Source organism: Cygnus atratus, chromosome 1, assembly GCF_013377495.2.
Source record: "Cygnus atratus isolate AKBS03 ecotype Queensland, Australia chromosome 1, CAtr_DNAZoo_HiC_assembly, whole genome shotgun sequence".
NCBI classification, from domain to species: Eukaryota; Metazoa; Chordata; class Aves; order Anseriformes; family Anatidae; genus Cygnus; species Cygnus atratus.
This window is the reverse complement of record NC_066362.1, coordinates 31,031,872-31,052,761: the sequence shown is the minus strand read 5'-3', so window position 1 is coordinate 31,052,761 and position 20,890 is coordinate 31,031,872. Positions and strand designations below refer to the sequence as shown.

General features: G+C 36.0%; 1 protein-coding gene across 5 annotated transcripts in view; it reads right to left on the bottom strand.

The window, feature by feature from the left end:
* The window catches only part of CNTN1 (contactin 1), a 251,088-nt gene that overhangs the window by 26,572 nt on the left and 203,626 nt on the right, over nucleotides 1-20,890 (bottom strand). For all 5 annotated transcript variants that reach the window (XM_035544261.2, XM_035544262.2, XM_050710799.1 and 2 more), the window contains 6 exons: nucleotides 20,390-20,510; nucleotides 16,554-16,712; nucleotides 13,443-13,592; nucleotides 9,458-9,528; nucleotides 5,921-6,155; nucleotides 2,176-2,279 (listed from right to left, as the gene is read on the bottom strand). In XM_035544261.2, coding sequence (XP_035400154.1) covers nucleotides 2,176-2,279; nucleotides 5,921-6,155; nucleotides 9,458-9,528; nucleotides 13,443-13,592; nucleotides 16,554-16,712; nucleotides 20,390-20,510 — 840 coding nt within the window. The remainder of the gene's footprint in view (nucleotides 1-2,175; nucleotides 2,280-5,920; nucleotides 6,156-9,457; nucleotides 9,529-13,442; nucleotides 13,593-16,553; nucleotides 16,713-20,389; nucleotides 20,511-20,890) is intronic.

Genomic DNA, 20,890 nt, shown 5'->3' with positions numbered 1-20,890 from the left:
GGCATATCTGATCTTCAGGAACATAAGACTTTTTTTTTGCTTTAGAAGCACAGGCTCACCCTTTGCTGCTCTGCCCTCTGCTAGAATGAGGCTTATTATTGTTCTAGAGAAAAGGATCTCAAAATGAACACATTACTGAGTTCCATGGGACAGTAATTCATGCCTATTAGTCTGCTTATTGCTGTGTCAGATATTAACTTTTTTTCATAGTCATGATAACTAAAAAAAACTAGTTTAAAAAAGGAGAAAAAAAGAGAAGAAACTCAAGAGTCTAATACCACTGCTCATTGTACATATTCAAGCAATCAGCTCATGCTGGATTTATGGAAGTGTAATACTTCTCTAGGAATGAGTGGATGAACAAGTACTCCAGACCACATCCCTTACATCTGTATTCTGTGTAACAGAACTCTCCACCCATTCCCAGGTATCCCACCTTTCTTCAGAAGTGCAGTTATCCTTTTCCTAACCCAAAGGTCCTCCATGCTTCTTTCCCATTGCAATTATATTCACTCTCCCGTCTCCCATTCGTTCCCAATGAACACTCTTCCCTCTCTTCTTTTCCTGATCTCTCCTGACAGCAATTCAGATGGTAAAATTTTAGGTAAAATAATGTAAAATAAAGATGTGGCCAGAAACGCATATGAGAATGTTCTCCCACCGTGTTCGTTCCCCATTCATCCTCAACACCCCTCCATACTTCCTGCCCCACTCCCCATCACAACCCTCAACATCCATTGCCATGTTCCATTGCTACTGCAACCTCAGCCTTTCCAGTGTTCTCCCAGCCCTCTTTGCTGCTGCTCTCTCCACACTTCCACAAGTCCCCTGGTGTGTGTCTGCCCAATGTCTGTTCTGGTTACTCCCAGCATAAAGCTTCTTGCCTATTTTCTGCAAATACTGTCCAGCTTGGAAGTGCAACACTGCTACATGACTAGCTGGTCTGAGCGCACAGAACTATGTTCTCCACCCTGCTCTCAATTACAACCATGACTTCTTATATTAGATCCTACTTGCACAACCCATATGTAACACCAAACCACTTTAGTAAATTAAGAGTTACCATTGATGTCAGTGGCTTTATTACAAACCCCAATGTCCTCTGTTTATAATTTTAAGCGTAATGTGTGCACTATGTAGAATTACGTTTTATATGGGACACTGTGCTAGTTCGTATTGAGACCTTCACTATGATCTGTATCTTGTTACAATAACCCCAGACTATTACATATATCTCATGGAGACAAAAATATATATAATGAAATATGGAACCGAGTACTAGTAATTAAAAGAACATTTATTCATATGCTTCTGTCACAAAGATGCAATCTGTGAGGTTACTCTGCATTTGTCTATGTTCATTTTGGAACATGGAGTCTACCATCAAGCAGCTGACAACTTAAATATCAAAGCAAATCACTAACAAACTAATGCCCAAATCCCTTTTCTGGAATGCAGCCAAAGTAAGCCGGCTGTACACTGCAGAGTTCATCAGCATGCGCTGTGCACCAATGATGTAAGACTTCCCTGCTGGAGAGCTATATGGCTGTTTGTAGTTGCACCCACCCTGTGGCTGTTTTCATCTTTGTACAAGGGCATGAACAATTTTTACCAGTGGTACCAGTAGCTTTTACCAGTAGTTCTGGACCAGAAAAACATGCCTTGAAGCTCTTTCTGATGTGGAGAATAGAAACCATGAACAAAACATTGTCTTGCACAATAGCACTGTATCTGTTTTATTGGATTCTGGGCATTTGTCACCTAGTCTCACTTACTATAGGATTTGTGGGTGAATTATATTAATAACTGCTGATAATTTAAATGGGCCATGACTTACAATTTCATGTCTGTGTTGACAATTACACCCAAAACTTAATTTCATTATGTTTTGAGAAGGTAGAGATAGGCATTCAATTGTGTAACATAGACAACATTTGTTTGTGAAATAATGACTTTTTTTCAGTTGATTAGTGGGTACACACCAGTTAATGTCTTAGTAATGAAGTACATAGCACCAAAAATAATCTGTTTCTCAAGACATGAAATCTGGACAGCAAACAATAACTAAACAGAAGTGAACTCTAAGAACTAGAATATTACAATAGGAATTATTCTTGCATTTAACTACTGAAATTCAATTAATGAGAAAACATGCAGTGTCACCTCTAAACTCACCTGATATCCTTCCACAGATTTCTCAGAAACATGGTGCCAAGAAACAGAAATTTCAGAAGATGACAAAACTTTTACGCTCACATCTGTGGGTACCTCAGTTGGAGCTGGAAGAAAAAACATGTTAAATATCCAATCTCATCCAGTGATATTGTTATGCTCACTTTGAGGGGTTTCTCTCACTTCAGGACTTTGTATTATTTTCTTGATATCAGTGTGTTAGTCTTCAATCTGCTTTTACATGAGTAAATTTTAAATTCAGTGATGATCTGTATGGGAAAGGACTCTATAAAAACAAAGCAATGATCCTATTACTTGGCTCAGACCATGTATTTTTATGCTTCAACAGATTCCATTCTGAAATTTGTGTAAATTAAAACCTGGCTTTGATAAAGAACTGATTGAAGCATTCAGTGATCTTTTACTAAATTGGACAGCAGTTGACAGATTAAAACTTATATATCAAATATTTTTAAGCTAGCTACACACAAATATTCATGTGTATATCATTTAATCACAATGACACAAAGTTTTTATGAGACTATATATTAGATACAGAGCTGGCTAGTGGGGCATATAAATCTGAACATATGTGTGAAATAATCCAAGAGCATCTTTCCATCAGCCATTCATCAGACAGTTGATTTTGTTTGTTTTCTCACTTTTGGACACCAGCCAATGCAGAATACAGATCACTATAATGTGACATACGTTTATTCAGGGCTCAGAAAACTAAGTTCTAGGTAAATTATACAAAGGTGTTAATTTCGCTGCTGCTTTCATTTTAAGTAAGGTAAGGAATTTGAAAACTCATAAACTTAGCAATGTCTACAAAAGAGAAAGTTTTCCAAGCTAAGGACAATTCTCTTTTGCAAATCTTTTGAAACAAGTTGCAACAGACAGGCATGACAGCCTGAGCTGAGGAAAGCTTTCATATACTGAATCTTCCAACCGGGCATCAAGTCAACTATGCATCAAAACAGCCACTGTTAAGAAAAAATCAGCTACATCTCTTATGAAAATTATCCTGGGCAACAAAATAATCTTATATGCAAAGTTACCTTTTGTAATTGTCTTTCACTGTCTGTTAATAATGCAAATGTATAATTAAAAACGATACATTATTGCAAAATTGTTTTCACAATGACAGGCATTTAGATAAGCAAAAGGTCTGGGCACTCATTGCTAGCAATCATTACTCTGCAATGGAAGGTATGACTAGCAGTTGTCAGATATGGAACTTGGCTTAAAATATGTGGAAATGCAGAAATTCCACAGTCACGAAAGTGAATAAAGATGTCTACAATTATAACTAGACACAGATACATTACAAAACACACTGTTTAATAGAAATGCTGTCGTTATATATAAGTATGCATGCACATTTATACATAACAGTATGGAATACTGTATATTTCTTTAAAATCCCACTACTGTCTTTGAGAGGTTGTGATTTCTGACAGTAGCAAAATCCCTTGCTATTTCAGAGGTACAGAGGTACAGGTGGAATAGATGTGATCATCTCATCCAGTTCCAAATCAGTGACAGACTCTTTATTGTTTCAATTACAGAATTTGCCAAAATGTTTCATATTGAAAAGTTCCAACTGACAGGGATTTTGCTGATACAATACTCTAGACAATAATTCATCTGCTTATGCTTATTCATTAACTCTATGTAATTTATACCCATATTTGACATTTATGTACTACAAATATTTTGCAGTCTTTTCTGAGCCAGAAAGATGACATCAGCTGCTTTTCTTCAATCTTCTAATTCAGCAATTCTACCAATAAAAAAAATAAAGTGTGCTTTCCAGTATGTCCTCTTCTCTGAAAAATAGTGACCATTGCACAAGTTTCTTTTAAAAGTATAATTTTACAAAGTTAAAGCTGGAAGCCAGCAAGCATGCTACATGGTACTGAGGTGACTTTGTGCAAGTCCTGGTGCCAGCAGAAAACCGCAAAATGCTGTTTGGATTAACTTTTAACTGGATTAACTGGAAAAAATCTTTCTAACTTGTTCTGCAGTTCCTGTGTTTTGATATGGTCCTTAAAGAAGGTCATAGCACGAGAGCTGTTAGCATTACTAGTAAGGTTTAGAGCACCACGAATCTGACAGTTTTGGTGCTTCTTGTGGTTGAAATCAAATAAAAGAAGGTTCAATGAGCTATTGCTTTTGCTGCCTGCATCTGGCATCATTTGTGCACAAGTTTTTCTATCAATAAAGTGCCTGATCTTTGCTAAATTGTGCTAAAATATCAGCAACCACAGAAGTGATATCTTTATCTGGAAACTGGCACTACTGCCCATTTACTTTTCTTCTTCCTTTTGGAGCTACTAGGCTCTGCCATGTCTCTGAACTTAGAGAGCTATACAAACACACTCCCATGCCTGACATGGTTAGTATAAGCCTAACATAAACATATGGGAGCTTATCAGTCAGCTGTCGATAATGTCTCTGAGAAAGGATGGATACTGAAATGTTATTTGGCAGATATGGCTTTTATTACACCATAGCAATTTATTAACTCATTTAGACAATTGCAGAAAGAATCATTCTTTGCTGAAGCAGCTGTTGAAGATGATATCCTAAGGTATGCTTTTCTGATAAAAAGGATTAATATTAATCACTTCAGAAAGCTAAGTGTTACTAGTTTGAATCCTGAATTATCATAAGAAACAAAAGGACTACTTTATCTTTTCTCTGTGTGTGGGCGATCTGTGTGCAAAGTTCCCATTAGTCCTAATGGGAAGCATGAACATAAATCTCCCGTAAAGTACACAGAGTAAAGAATAGAGTCGGAAGTGTGAGAATGTGGCCTTGTTATCATATCCCTCCTCTTGGCTCTTTGGTCTGGATCTGCTAACTTTGTGAAGGAGGGTCTGTTCTACAGAAAGAAAAATATGAGCAATTATTTGGAGTTTTGGCAGAAATTAATAAACTGTATTTTTTTAAAACAGGCTTCAGTGATTATGTTGCAATTACGATATTGTATATACTTCTTCTGATTTAAGGTAAACCTTCTTCTAGAGCTTTCCCTCTCCTGCTAAGTTCAGAAATGTCATTTAAACTTCAGAAGTAAAGATCACAGCATGTGAAATAATTCCAGCAAGAACTAAGAAAAAGATTTTAGTGAAATGTCAAAGAGGTTTTCATTAAATTATTCACTCGGTAGCTCAAGCATCCAAACCAGAGAAAAGAATGTGGCAGGGCTAATTTATATTAGACTCTAAACACACTTGAAATATAACTAAATAGAACTGAGCCATCATTATTTCAGAATTTTTGGGCTAAATTCTGATACTGACCTACTAGAATAACAGGCTTTAGTGTGGTCTGTTAAAAAGAAAAAAAAAAAAACACATACATATGTCAACCACATGTATTAAGATCACAGAGACAAAATTGATAGATAATGATGTAAATGTTTTAGGTAAAAAATATGAAGATGGGAATCTATTTTTAAAAGATTATTAACTCTTTTAACAAGAAGTGTGAAAAATCTTGAATGCTTCTCCATATTGCTCATTAAGACAGCAAGTACAACCAAGTGTTCTCCACTGTATAGAAAGTAGAGTTTGAGGTTCTTTATTATGACCTGCAAGTGTTTTGTGAGTGAGATATACCCTCCTTGCTGAAGGATAGTTGGTATATTCATCAGTGACAGGGACCTGGATTTCTCTAATGATGTTGGTAGCACTGATTTGGGCCCTCAGTGTGAAAATTAACTGGAACTTTTACTCACCATCTTGAGCTGAATAAATGACAGCAGTGAGACTGAATGGTCCATCCCCTTTGTTGTTAAAAGCTTTCACTTTTACTTGATACTGGGTCGAAGGTGGCATCGATTCATCTTTGTGGACGTACCGTCCAATTTCAGGATTAGTAACTGTAACTCTTCTCCATTCTTTCTCACCAAATGGCTTGAAAGCCACTATGTAACCAAAGTTATTGCCATAGTGGTATTCTCTTGACAAAGGCTAAAGAGGCAAAAGATAAAACATTGATTATTGTAGACAATCAAATAGACAGATCTCTAAAGAAGAACAAATAATACAGAAAACATCAGTAAGTGTGCTGTAAAAAAAAAAAAGAACTAAAGTTCCATTTTCTTCTGTTTTACTTCTATGGTTTACTCGCATCCCCTTTAAAACTGTGCCACCTTCATTATCCAGGTCTGTAGTAGTAGTTCATTTGCTACTAGTACATATGTGGATGAGTACAGTACTCATCCATACTCACTATAAGACACATAAAGTTATTGCCTACAGAAAGAAACCAAGAACAATTATGTACTAAACCATTGTCAACTGTAGCTAGGAAAAAAAGACTTTCTTAAGGAGTATGTGAGAGAAGATATGAAACACAGACACAGTATGCAAGCATCTGGGTCCACCTGCACATCTAGAGATACCTGTGCAAGACAGAAAAAGAAAATTCTAATGGCTGGTCTAAATTATATTCATTAACCTAAAGTTGGTCATCTAGGCCACCTGCGCAGTTGATGAAGAGAGACTAGTAAAAGAATGATTAATCCTACCTCTTTTTAGTGATGATGGAGGGGGTACAGTTAGCTGGTTTAGACTACCTATCTAACTTCTAATTGGTAAAAGTTTAAGTGAAAATGACTTCCACTTCCAGCATGACCATTAAAGGTATCTATCCAAAGATATTTCCTGAAACTACAATTGATTTCCTATATGTAGAAATACTGGAAAATACAAAATTACAGAAGACCATCTGCTATAAAACAAAACTCTTTCACTTACCAAAGCTCTACATTCAGTGATTCTTCATCAGTCCGTGCAGCCTTAACCAAAACTACCAGATAGTGTAGCCAAAATCATGTCAGTAGTGCACCTGAAAGCTGACTGAAAGTATCCTTTCAAAACAGACCTCCTGCATTATGTTTTCCCATCCTGTAAACCTCACAGAGATGAAATAGCTTATCTTAAGGCAAAGATCCTGGAACAGTATAACAGATACTAACTATTGTCCTTAAGCTGTTCGGTTACTTGTGTAGCACTTCAGATAAAATTCGAGAAACCTGTCATGCCAAAAGGGAGATGGATATTTGCTGTCTAGTTGTGATGCTAAGCACATGTCATTTAAATTTAGATTCCCAGACAACCCTGCAATTCAAAACGTAGAAGATTTCATATATTGGGTCACCTTTGATAGCTGGTCTTCCAAAATTATCATTGCGTGCAGCTGCCTAAATTCAAACAGAATCCTATCCAAAGTAAGCAGCCTGGATAAGTGGCCCTAGAATGATTTTCAGCCAGAGGAAACTTTAGAAAGCCAGGACTGACACTTTAAAATTATGTTCTAGAAAGTCTTGAAAATTTGAATGAGTCAAATGACTTCACATAATAAGGCATAAGTAGCTGAAGAGTTCGAAGTATTCACTAAAAACTTTGAAAAATGAAATAGAAGAGGGAAAGGCAAACAGGATAAAAATGAGGAATGGACATGCCACTCCTAGCTCTTTCTTGGTTCTTCTTCCCAAACAAGTCTTAGAAGAGCTTTGATTGCATCTCTGGCTGTCTCATTCAACGTAGGCTTATGAGTCATAGCAAAAACTGAAAGGGGGTTGGCAGCAGCATGTGAATCTACCATACATTTTGTTCTTTTCTTAATTAAGGACTACTTTAAGTAGTATATGCAAATGTTAGCACATTTTGGGGAATCAATATACAGCTTTATCTTAGCCTTACAGACAGATTGGTGTCTATCTATCCTGTGTCAGACAGGCTCTGTAAATCTAATGCCTCCATTCAAAAACACTTGCTAGGCATAGTAGTAGAAGATTTTTGAAAGTAAATATTTGAAGCCATGCTTAAATTGTCTAGCTAAATGAGTTACTCATTATAGAACATATGTAAAATCATGACATTAGGTAAGAGAAATAATTGGAATATAAATCTACTTGGGCATATAGGAAGGACTGAAATGATCTTGTACTTCTTGCATTAGTCACTCTCCTCCTGGTTATAATTTTTGTGTTTTTTTTTTTTTCCATTTGGTCACAGACAATTTTTCACTGTACTCACAATGCCAGGAGTCTTTACCCGAAATGCAATAATTCAGACACATCTACTTCTTGCCCTATTGTTAGTGGAACTAAGAAATAAACTTTTCAATATATTTTAACAGCAATATAGATCTTACTTTTCCAGAAAACTTGAATTAACTTAGAAATTTTTCTCAGCTAAACTTAGCTAGGAAAAGGTTTTAGAAAACATCTTAATTTTTTGAACATTTTATTCAGTTATTTTGGTGTTTAATATTTTATCTCTGTCCTTCTATCCCTTTCTTTATTTTGCTTAATACGTAATCAATACAGAAAAATGAATGGCTTGGAAAAAAAGAACAAAGATATCACTGTGTGGATATCAGTAAATGGCTAAATTGTGGCATGAGGCAAGATTGTTTTTGTGTTACCGGTCACATTAGCATAAAATAAAATATAAAATATAGAAGAATTTCCTTAAAAATCCAGTTATTAATTATGACGGGCTGGTTTACAGAATGGTAATGTCTTCTTTGTTTCATCACAGAATCACAGAACTGTAGGGGTTGGAAGGGACCTCGAAAGATCATCAGGTCCAACCCCCCTGCCAAAGCAGGTTCCCTAGAGCAGGTTGCCCAGGTAGGCGTCCAGACGGGCCTTGAATATCTCCAGAGAAGGAGACTCCACAACCTCCCTGGGCAGCGTTTTCCAGTGCTCTGTCACCCTCACCGTGAAGAAGTTCTTTCACATGTTGGTGAGGAACTTCCTGTGCTCCCTTTTTTGACCATTGCCCCTTTTCCTATCCCCACAAACCACTGAAAAGAGGTTGGCCAAAAAAAGCTTATACATCTGTACACAGCACATTAAAATCACAACTAAGATGTTATACTTTTAATTGTTTGAGAATCTGCATGCTATTCAGACTTCAACTTAATAAAAAGGCTCAGAGAGATATATGTAGAATTTTCAAATGCAGTTAGTTACATCAATGCATTATCATAGCCAGTACTTCTTGTGTTTCAGTCTCTTCAAAACATATTCAGAGAGCGTTTTAGGCCATGTTTTAGAAATGTCCAATACGTAAGCATCTAAAATATCATACTCCACATTTCTTTTTATGTATTTTTATGAGAAAAGTCTGAAAATCCACAGAGTGTATACAAATCCTGCTCTCACAGGAGCCAACGACAAACCTTCTGTAGATCTCAGGAGCAGCAAGATCAGACCCAAGAAGGTATATGCTTCATTCCATCTCAGTGCGTTACTTACCATCCATGTTATTGTCAGCTCTCGATTGCTTCCACCCCCTCCTCCAACATCAGAAGGAGCCACATTAGGAGCTAGAAAAATAGAAGAGACAAGAACAGTGAATACAGAGTATGCAGTCATTAAAAACCAAAACAAACAAACAAACAAAAAACCACCAACAGTATTATTTACTTCTCTTTTTATCAGCAAAGCCAATGAGCACACATGGCCCACAATTAAAATAATGATAGTCTGTAATAACTGTGAGTCTGCAGTCTTGCCAAGACTAATGTATAGCTACTGCTACAGGAAACATACCAGTTCTTACCGTAGTTAGCAATCAATCATTCTTCTTTCTAACCATACTCTCTATAAATATTTAATTTAATATTTAGAAATGCAACACTCCTTGTAGGCCTTAAGAGAAACACAGTGTTTTGTTCTTGTGTTTCTTCAGATGCTGATATTCCAAGGGCTCAAGCACTCAGGGCATGAACATGTATTTACCCTAACAGACTGTGATTAGTTCCATCTGTTTCAATGGATTTACCCACAATGTGTAACGTTAAACCCACGGTTACGTTTTAGAAGCATCGTCATCCCACTCCTATTCTAGTTTAGATGAGTGGCAAGTGTCTTCTTGATTGGCATGGGTAGATACTCAGAATTGAAGCTGGCCTAGTACTTCAGTCATTTACTAATTAATTGCATTTCACACTGATGTTCTGTGGGACGCAACAACCTGTTGATCTCTCATTGATGCGCAGCTGAGTGGTAAGGTAAGATACTCTCAAGAGCTCCATTACAAGTCATTTCTATATTTTCATTTCTGTAAGACTCTGTTACTACCTAAACTCTCTTAACTACAGTAAGCAGCTGAAAACTAAATTTTCTCTTTGGAAAAGATATTTCTCCAAAATTAGTCTCTAAAATGATACATAAAAAAACAAAACAAAACAAACAAAAAAAATTGTCAAGAACCGTCTAATTAATTAAAGACTTTTTTCCACTAAATGTGATGATTGCTATCCTCTTTGGTGTGTGTGTATTTATTTGGTATCTCTGAATACTAAGGACACACACGGTACCACTGCAAACTCAGGAAATAATGTTTAATCCCATTTATTGTACATTAAAGATGCCTTTGGTGATCATGCATTAGCTACATGTTCTAATGACATGAACATGTTCTTTGTGTTAAAACATTCTTATATGGTCAGGCATTTTTCCTATTAATCAGCAAAAGTCACAAGATCATAGAATTATAGAATATAAGGACCCACAATATAAGCTCCCTTGTGGGACCTGAGGACCCACAAGGAAGGGACCTACAAGGATGCTCTCCAACTATTTAAGTAAGATGTTTGCTGAGGCCTTCTATTTGGGTCAGTCAGGAAGAAACAGGAAAGCAGAAAAGAATTAATGTTTTTATAAAGGAAAAAAAAAAGTAAAACAAACTTGAAAATGGAATGGTTTTGCATTTGGTGCATGGTTTATATTATTTTTTTCTGGCCTTCCAGAAAACAAATCAGTGGAGAATGAGGCCAAATATACATATTACGATAATTGAAAGGGAAGCTTTTCTTGGAATTATTAACTTATAACCTGACCTTGTTATTACTGAAATACACAGCAGTCGCACTGTCTATTACAAGCATGTAGCTCTGTAGCTAAGTTAGAAACAGAGGTTTGCTAGAATGCTTAGGTAGTCAAAGAACATACACAGGCTGCCAGAGGAGAGAAAAAAAGACAGTCTAGTGTCTTACAAATCACCTTTTTCAGGAGAGTTTCCCTCAATCTCTCTCCATTAAAACCAGGTTTCTCCCTTCATTAATACCAGGTTATGAATTCAGACAGCAACACTTAGAAAATTACTATAATGCATCCAGGAGCTAAAATACATAAAAGCAGCCTTTGATCAATTGAATTTCAAGAAGTCTCTGTGAAATAATGTGTGTTACTGACTGAACAAGTAGATTTATTAGGAAAAAAAATCTTTTTTTTTCCTTTTTTTTTTTTTTTCCCATAGGACATATTCTTGTCATGCTAACAAAGAATGCTAATGAAATTAAAGTTCTACAAGAAGAGAGGCTTCAGAACTGGAAAAGACATTGATAACATTAGAGTTTAGCAGACACCATTGGTTGGTCACAGTACAGCAGAGATACAGCATTGTTTGTTGCTGTTTAACACAGAACAAATGTTAAAAATAACTGCAATGTATGGAAATGGATTGTTGTTTACACAATAAAATATTTAACTTCTCCAGGTTTACATGAAAATGCAAAGTACTGGTTCTGTAGCACCCTGGAAGTTGATACTGCAACCTGAATGCTACTGTTGGTGCTTATAACAAATTCCAGCTCTTGGCAGGAAATGCTCTCGGGCTCAGAAGTTTATCTGCAAACTCTTACAGATTTATACTCTGTTTTGGCATTGCAAGAAGTCCTGTCTGATGCTTAGGAAGCTTATGCTAACATTTTGCTTCATTTCACCAAAAGTGTCTATCACAGTCTGCCGGAGCTGACAATGGTGCTGTGCACTGGGAATGAGACAACAGACTAAACAGACTACAGCTTGCAGAGGCATTGCAACCTGCTACAAAAGTGGCAGATAAGCCATTTTGGGGGGGTGTGGAAGGAGGCTAAAACAAACTCCACGAATGTGGCACTGCAAACTGCAGGACACTACTGTGCTCACTACCTGTGAGCACTACTTCCGAGCCCCCCACCTCCCCACAACCTTTCTGTCTCCTTTCTGACATTTCAGAAATGTCTGTTGTGCATCCAGCACTCCAAGGAGCACACCCAGATTTCTCATTTAGATGCCTGGGCCATGTTCAAGTACAGCTGTTGAGTCAGAAAACATGCGAAGCTAATAGTCAATTTTATAGACAGTAATTTCCTTTTAATATAAGTGTTAAAGTTCTGTGGATTTTCTTTCCCTGTCTAGATTAATTTAACAAATCTGTATTTCCTTCCTCCCTAAGCAACATATTTTTTAATGGACCAGATGCAGATCTTTATTAACAAATGTTTTGATATTTGCAATGCAAATGTATTTTATTTTGAAAATGCTACCTAATCAAAGCAATGACCTAGCAGGTATAATTGCAAAATTTCATTTTTTTCACTTGCATTTTGAGTTTGCAACCTCAAGCTATGGGACAACTGCTTTTTAAAAACTATAAATATATCAAGCTGCACATGGGTGCTAATATGCATTGATAATATACCGGTACACAGGCTTTGCTGGATACAATCTCGTAGCAGTGATACATTACTTCCTAGAGCACTGCTGTTATCTCCATTGTACAGTCCAAACAGAACGTACTATCTTGAATAATTACATCTAATTCTTTATTCTTAAGAATCCATTTTAAAAGGACCTGCCCAAGACTGAAGGATATTCTTGAATATGCTCAGAGATTTTAACACTAAGCAATTAGACTGATAAGGGCCTGTGTTATGTCAGATAATGTCACACCTCTCATGTGGAATAAGAAGACACAAGACCAAACCTTCCGTCACAGAAAAATAGTGTTATACTGTAAGACACACATCCTGTCATGTATCTTTTAGTTATAATATAAACCAAATAGCAAAAGGACATTTTCCTTGTCAGAAACATGCATCTTTCTTTTTTTCTTTTTTTTTCCTGAGCCCTGAATCCCATTGCAAACAAGGCAAGTGCATGCATTTATGTACACCAGCTCAAGGATAGAGGTGGGGTACCTCTAAAAGACACAGTATGACTGTTTCAACAATGGAGACAGATTTTCTGTTTTTATCAGGATGTTTCTTTCCTGTCTGATGTAATGCTGGGATATATAGAAAGTCTGGTGTTTCCTCACTAAAATCTACAGTAGCTGGTGACTAAAAATATATTCTGGATTTGCATCTTATGATTTTTCTTTTTTTTTTTTAAAGCAAATAAAATTACTAAATTGCAGGAAAATGTGAAAATAAAAAGCACACCAAAAAAATGACATTTTCTGTTTACGTACGAGCGCCTTCAGTTCTAATTCTCTGTGATGGCATACTAGGTTCTCCTATTCCCAAAGTGTTTGTTGCTATTATTCGGAACTCATATTCCATCCACGGAATTAAATCAATCACTCTAGCAGACTCCATATTTCCTTCAATATCTGATGGCTCTAAAAGAAATGAGAAATTGCTTTAGAAAACAGCATTTTTACAATGAGGTCAGTCATCAATGAAGTTTTTAAATCCACAAACTGCCACTAATCTGCAACCACACGCATCCAGCTGAAGGAATGCTATACATGAGGGATACCACATTTTATGAGTACTCCTGGCAGTGACTGGGAACTTGGAAAATATGACACTATCTTGGATAAACTCTTACAGACTTGTAAGTTTTAACTGGGTGTGAACTAGCAAAAGAAGTGCATTTAATTATGAAGGCATCCTTATTAATTATATATTGCTGTTGTAGAATTTCATTTTTCCTACAGAAAAACTCAAGGAGAAATCTGTAACACATAAGTAAGAAAATAAAAAATCATGAAATAGACAACGGCTGCACAGGAGTAAATATAGGGACTGAGCAATTGATAGAGTGGTTTATAAAAATGTGGTCATATTTTGATGCACCTTACTAGTGAGTGTGTTACAACCTGCTATCTAGTTCTAATTTAACTAGGAGAAGTGTTCTTATAATTCCTGTGAAAAAGATGTACTGTTGTCATAAGGATGAGCTTCTTTACCATACATGAGAGGCATAACTCATGACTCTTTTTGTCTATAATTCACAGACAGTAGTGGTTGTTTCTGTAGCTGTCTGCAGCTACAGAAAGAGGATTTTCATTTCTTGTGCAGGCCAAGAACTTTGTCAAACTGGAGTCTTTGGGTCAGAAGGAGATGAGAAATAACATATTCTGCACTAGAAAGGTGGCTGATTTGGAATTACAATATGAGCACAATGGCTGCAAAAAAACAGGAATAGCAATGTTACACAACCTATTTACATGTATTTTCATACTGTGAAGTAGAACATACTTCTTTCATAAAACACACTCGGTATTATACAACCTGAGATGAATTATTTGGCTTGGGAAGGATGGTAGTAGTAGTAATAATAACAATATTTTCAAAGTGCAATGCCAAAGTACGTTTTTTTTTTGTTTGTTTCACACATTGAAAATTAACAACATTAAATGACAGCCTAAATACTGATGAGAGATTAATTTGGCCCGATCATTGTGGTTTTTTTTCATACAAAAGTGAACACTGAGTCAAACTGGGAGGAGCCCAGAAATTAAGCAATGCACTGGCTTGCAGTGGTTCCAGTGATGGTTACTACGGTGATTTCAGCTATTTTTTGAAGGAATCTATAGAACAAAATTAGTCAGTGTTGTTCAAATGAAAAAGCAATGATTTTGAAAACACTGGAATAGTTCGTTTCAACTTTTCAGAAAGGAAACATTTCTATCTTTCATGCTAGCTTCCTAAAAAATAAATATAAGAATCTAGGTTCCTCCCTGTCCAAAGATGTGAATCCCATTCAACATGCTACAGGATAACATTCTGACTGTATGTCTCAGTGACTATCTCATTAATTACACAAAGCAGAAGAACTTCAGAGATGCAGAGACATGCATCCTGTCATGCCTATAACACTGCAAATAAGGAATATTCCTGAGAAGTGAGTTTTTTGAGCAGAAGTGTCTGCTCTGAACCAGAGTGAAGATCTGAATCCTGCACTTGTATCTCCTACACAAATGCTTCTAGTTCCAGTAACATGTAGCACAATAGGTGGCAATATCAGAGCTGTCACCCCCTCTTTATATTTTTTTCTTATATCTTCCTATAACCTAGCCTCTCCCCTAGAGCATATTCTTTATTAAAAAAAAAAAAATCAACAGAAAATAAAATATAATTTATCCTGAAAAAAGGGAGGCTGATCCAAATGGATCCTCCCTCCTGCAAACAGTCACTTGAATAAATAACCAATTACTTGAACAACTCTAATTTTTATATTATTTATTGTAAAAGTTCAAAGAAATCTATTCTACATAAATTATTAAACAAGATACCAGACATAGAAAGGGACTGGAGGACCTCTTAGTTTTATTTTCCAAACTACTTCACCATAAGCCATATACTAGTGCTGGCTGTTGGAGGTAATTATATACAATGAAACTACATATACTACATACTCTAGGAGAGAAATGTGATTTAAGGCAGTAGCTCTATTATTTTTAACCTTTTAATCTAAGAAATTCTCACTAATGTAACAGAGATTTTGAGGTTATTATGTCAATGTCTATTTCTTAGACATATACCTCTGCAGTTTCAAAGGACTACTTAATTAAAATAAAATAGCTGAAACCATTAATTTTCTTAATATTAAGAAATCCTGAGTGTGTGATGCCCTAATTTCACAGGAAAGAACTCAAGTTATAATTTATCAGTGTCATAATGAATTGTATTGATAAATACACTCCATATAGTTTGTAGCAATGCTATCCATCATAAAGCATTCAAAGATACTGGTGTTATTAAAATATTTTCACAATTTATGTATTTTGTTAAATCTTGTAAATAAATACTATATATGTCAGCACATCCTATGGTCAGGTAGGTGTCTCCTCAACTACAATTATGTGGCACACTGATGACATCCAGTGGTTAGAAGGATAATCTTAGCTATGTTTTCTCTAGGGGTGCCAGTTTTAATGCAAATCGTAAGTAGTCTGTTCACAGAAAAAGTAGACAATTTCAGCCAACTTTCTGCACAACAAATACAGAAGTTAAGACATACTTTTTTCATCCAAAGTAACCTGCAAATATATATATATTTAAATTCCAGTAGCTGATGTGGAATATTACAAGCAACAAGGAAAGAGATTTAAAAAAAAAAAAAAAAAAGGAAAAAAAAAAACAGCCTGGCCTGTTTTCCGTATACCTTGATATTAACTTCCTAGTGCTGGGAATAAAAATGTTGACAACACACCAATAGGACAGTACCTGCTCCCAAACTCTGTAGCAGACGTTAATAGCATCCCCGTTTTCCTTCTATAGTGGCTGTTTTCTGATTAACAATCAAACATTTAATAACCTATTGGCTTTATTATTTCTGGCATTACTCTTACCTGTTTTGGCATCTTTCCACTCTTCAGACAGAAAAGTTTTTGACTGGATAGTGTATTTAGAAATAGGGCTATGATTGTCTGTTCCACGACTCCACGTAAGTGCTACAGCAGTGTCTCTAATTTCTTCCACTCTTATACCTCCGGGAGGGCCTGGAGGACCTGAGAAAAAATTCAATTCACAGATTAAATATACAAAAAAGGAAAGTTTATTAATTTTCCTGTTTGCATTTATCAGGTATGAGGCTTTTGGGTCTCACTTTCTATGTAAGAACAGATGGAAAATGTGTTTATACATACTTTATTATTGTATAGAGTGATTCAGAGGATAACTGTTCTTGCATCAGAAAACTATCAAATGAAACTTCCATTAGTCCTGCTTAACTAGTAATACTGAGAACAGAATTTCTTAAGTGAAAAAGGGATACTTTATAACTGTTGCTGCTCTTTTTTGAACAACAATGAACTCAGAAAAAAATAAAAAAAAATAAAACCTTCCTTTCTAAATACCACCTAATGATAACCTTTTGGAAACCTTAATCTATACTACTGCTTGTTCAGTTTTGGCCTGAACTGTAATTTATACAGAAAATCTTGAGACTTATACTGGAGAGAAATCATACCTTGAAAAAACATTTCTATAAACCTCTTCACATTTCTCTTGGACCCTCATCTTACCCCACACTGGGTAAACCCACCATGAGATTTGAACTTCCTATGAACCAATATAAACTGAGTGAAAGAAAAAGTAGTCACTGTCTCTCTAAAGGCCTACTAAAGTCTGCCCATAACAAGAACCTCAAAATCTATGGCAAAATGTGGAATCCATTCCACCCAGTGACCCAAAAGCAGTCTTTTGAACTATAATGGTAAAATCAAACAAACCCTGTATACCAGAATAAATCTACAAAGACCACCAACAAAGAACAGAAGCTGTCAAAGAAAATATTTTTCACTAAACTGTCTCTTCCAGCCTTGATTATCAAGAAGTGTCTATAAAATATTTTCAAAGAATAATCTCTTTTTCTTCAAAAGGCTGATACCTGCATTATATTCTAATGAATATAAAATTTCATGAACTAAATATATATGTTTGTTTTATGGCATATTGCTATCTTCCCAACACCCAGCTAAAACCTTCTAGGTAAAAGCTACTTGTCCTAAACCAGTTTACAGTCTCATCCTTACACTCTTCAAGTATCAAATACCATTTCTGCTCATAACAACTCATTAAAATAGCCATGTTAAAATAACAGCAATTATTCTCGATCCATATTTGCTTTAAGTTCATTCGAGAGAAGAGAGTGGTGCAGGCATACACATCTGTGAGTGTCGAAATCTTGATCTGTAAAAGATGCCACAACATTCAGTAAGCTGTGCTAAGAAGAAACAACATCCAAACTTACTGTAATTCTCTAACTCAAAGCTTAACACCTACTTACAAACTAGCCTATAGATATTTTCAGATTATTCTTTTCATACTGACTGTTCTGGTTCTGTTATTATCCATCTGTTTTATATGATACACAGTTATGTGATATGCATTACCAATCGTGTCAAAACAGAGACAATGAATGAGAACTACTGAGAAGTAGTTTCTGATTCCACTTTCAGAGATAACAACAAGCCAACATGACTCAGGTAATTATTCAACAATCTGATTGAACAAGTCTCAGAGCACATTGAAAAAGAACAACAACCAAACAAGAAATAACAGGATACATTTATCTGCAGCATGTACAGGGAAACCACAGAAAACCAAAACAAAAACAACTCAACAATAAGAATGGAATTAGATTCCTACACCACATATAAATACATGTGCCAAACATATCTTCGGGGCTTGGGTTCTTTACTTTCTCCATAAAAATGAAGAAAAAGGAATCAAATGAAATGAACTGAAACAAATAAGAGTATGGAAACGCTCATCGGTACCAAGGTCTTTCTTTCCTGCCTTCTTTGAGAGAGATCTCCTATAGCTTCTCACCTTACTATGAAAGTTTCCGTAAATGGCATGTGTCAAGAAACACCAAAGACCTTCAGGAAAGTGCAACCCCCCCAGGGTAGTCTGTGCCTTCAACAACAGGGAACAGTCCTGTAGGGTTAGAATATAGTGGGCAGAGCTGGGTGCTGGTAAGGGAGTCCTGGACACCACAGGCATTCAGGTGACAAGCTATAGCATACATCCAAGAGTGCATAGGTCTGAACTCCACCCAGACTCCAGAGACAGAGCTGGAGCAGGCACATCTGTAATACAGCTCAGGCCAGGACTGAAAGCCAAGGGCTGAACTTAAATAGGGCTTGTGGGCCCACCATGGTGGGTGTCCTAGATGAGGGTGATCACAGCTATTAAAGCCTGTTGGTGTACTCAGGGGACTGACAGCTTGGTTTTCTGTGCACTACTACCACTATCAATTCTCCTGAACACACCAATTTTAATACTCTAATGTCACAAAGGACAATCCGTATGAACCGTTACAGTGTCCTGTTGACGGAGAAAATATCTTCACGCATCTGCATGAACAGTGTCTATCCCTGAGGTGCTCTGGAACCTAACTCTGTGTTTCCAGACTTTGCTGTTGCCTCTTACCATCAACACAGTGAAATTATAATATCACTTGTGTCATATTTAATCAGATATGGGTATTTAACCCTGAGCCTGTAAAATACTGAGTCTTCCTCTGACAAAAATAGTAGCAAGAAGTTCTCAACACTAAGTAGGATTGTGTTCATAATATTAAAACCTGAAAGTTGAGCATAAAACAAATGCTGATTTCTTCAGCAACATATGCTAAGAGTTATGATTCTATTTATAATTACTGGGTTAAAAGGATTATCAGAAGGTTGGTAAGGCAGCTGATCTCTCTTTCTTTTGTAAAAGGATTTGCTCACATACTACTACAGCACATGAACAAGCCCTTCTCTTTTTCTTCACAGTTTTCTGCATTTTATTCTGCAATTTCACCATATATCACATTTGCTTTGACATTTCACCCCAAACTGATGACATTTCACTCTCTGTTAACACCCAGTGAAAAATAAATCAGAAATATTGAAGTGCACAACATCCATAGATGGCAAAAACTCAGAATCAAGGCACAAGCTATACTCCAGTTACTATCCAGAGGTATAGTACAACTGGAATGGGGTCAAAACATGATAGCTGTGCAGACCCAAGTACAAGTTATATCTGATTTGAATTGTCAGCATTACAGAGCATTAGCACTTTAGAAGATGTATCTGGAGGCACAAAATGGAGTAAAAAGCCCAAAGAACATGAATTAACTCATGCTCCTGAAACCACGCATGGAAACATATTTTGTAGGGTATGTACCATATGAGCACGTACAGTATTTTGAGACTGCAGTAACTCTTACAGATAGAAGTAACTCTTACAGATAGAAGAATAAGTTAACAATGGAGTGATAACCTTGACTTCAAATCTCCGTTTTTCTGTCATTTGAAAACCAGGAATCCTTTTAATGTAGGCTTAGTGTTACACACAATAATGTAATCAAAAAAGCATTATGCGAAAACAGAAATGGCTTCTTAAAATATTATAAATTAAGTATATTGAAATGATACAATCTACTTTGCTATTTAATAATAAACACCACATTAAAGTATAAACACCAAATTAAAGTATTTAAAAATTACTTAAACAGAAGGAAAGTATACATAATAAAAATTTTTTATTGATTTCCAGGAAAACACACATTGAGTTAGATATTTAAATGTCTGGAAAAGAACAAGTACCCTGAGCAGTACTTTAAGGACTTCACATTCTGCTTATCTAGATGAAAAACAGAAACATTTCTCTTTTACCTGGAGAACCTTACCTCTTACAACAAGGTCAGCTGAAGCTGAAGAATTGTCAACAATTGTCTGTGCGGTGCACGTGTATCTTCCTGCATGCCGCAGCTGAACGTTTTTAATAAGCAGTTCACCATTGGATTTAATCTGTTAAAAAACAGTACTTAATGAAGCTGGTAAACACCCCTGTATAACTAAGTGATACCTATGATACCTATCTCCACATACCTCCCAACCGATATACAGTGGTTGCTATTTCCAAGAAATGAGTGCTTACTTCACAATCAGATCACTCTCAAAGATATATTTGATTTATATGACAGCTGTTGAAAGTGTCCTGTGTTTCTTGAAGAGCTGCTGATCTTTACTACATATGAAAAAACAAATGTCTTTCTTAAGAGATCTGTTCAGTAGGCGTTTCTTCAGAAGCTGACATTGCCTATTTTCTACTATTTTAAGACCACATCTGAATATTAGATTTAGTCAGGCCTATTTTTTTTCATAAACAGCAATCAGATGATTCCTCT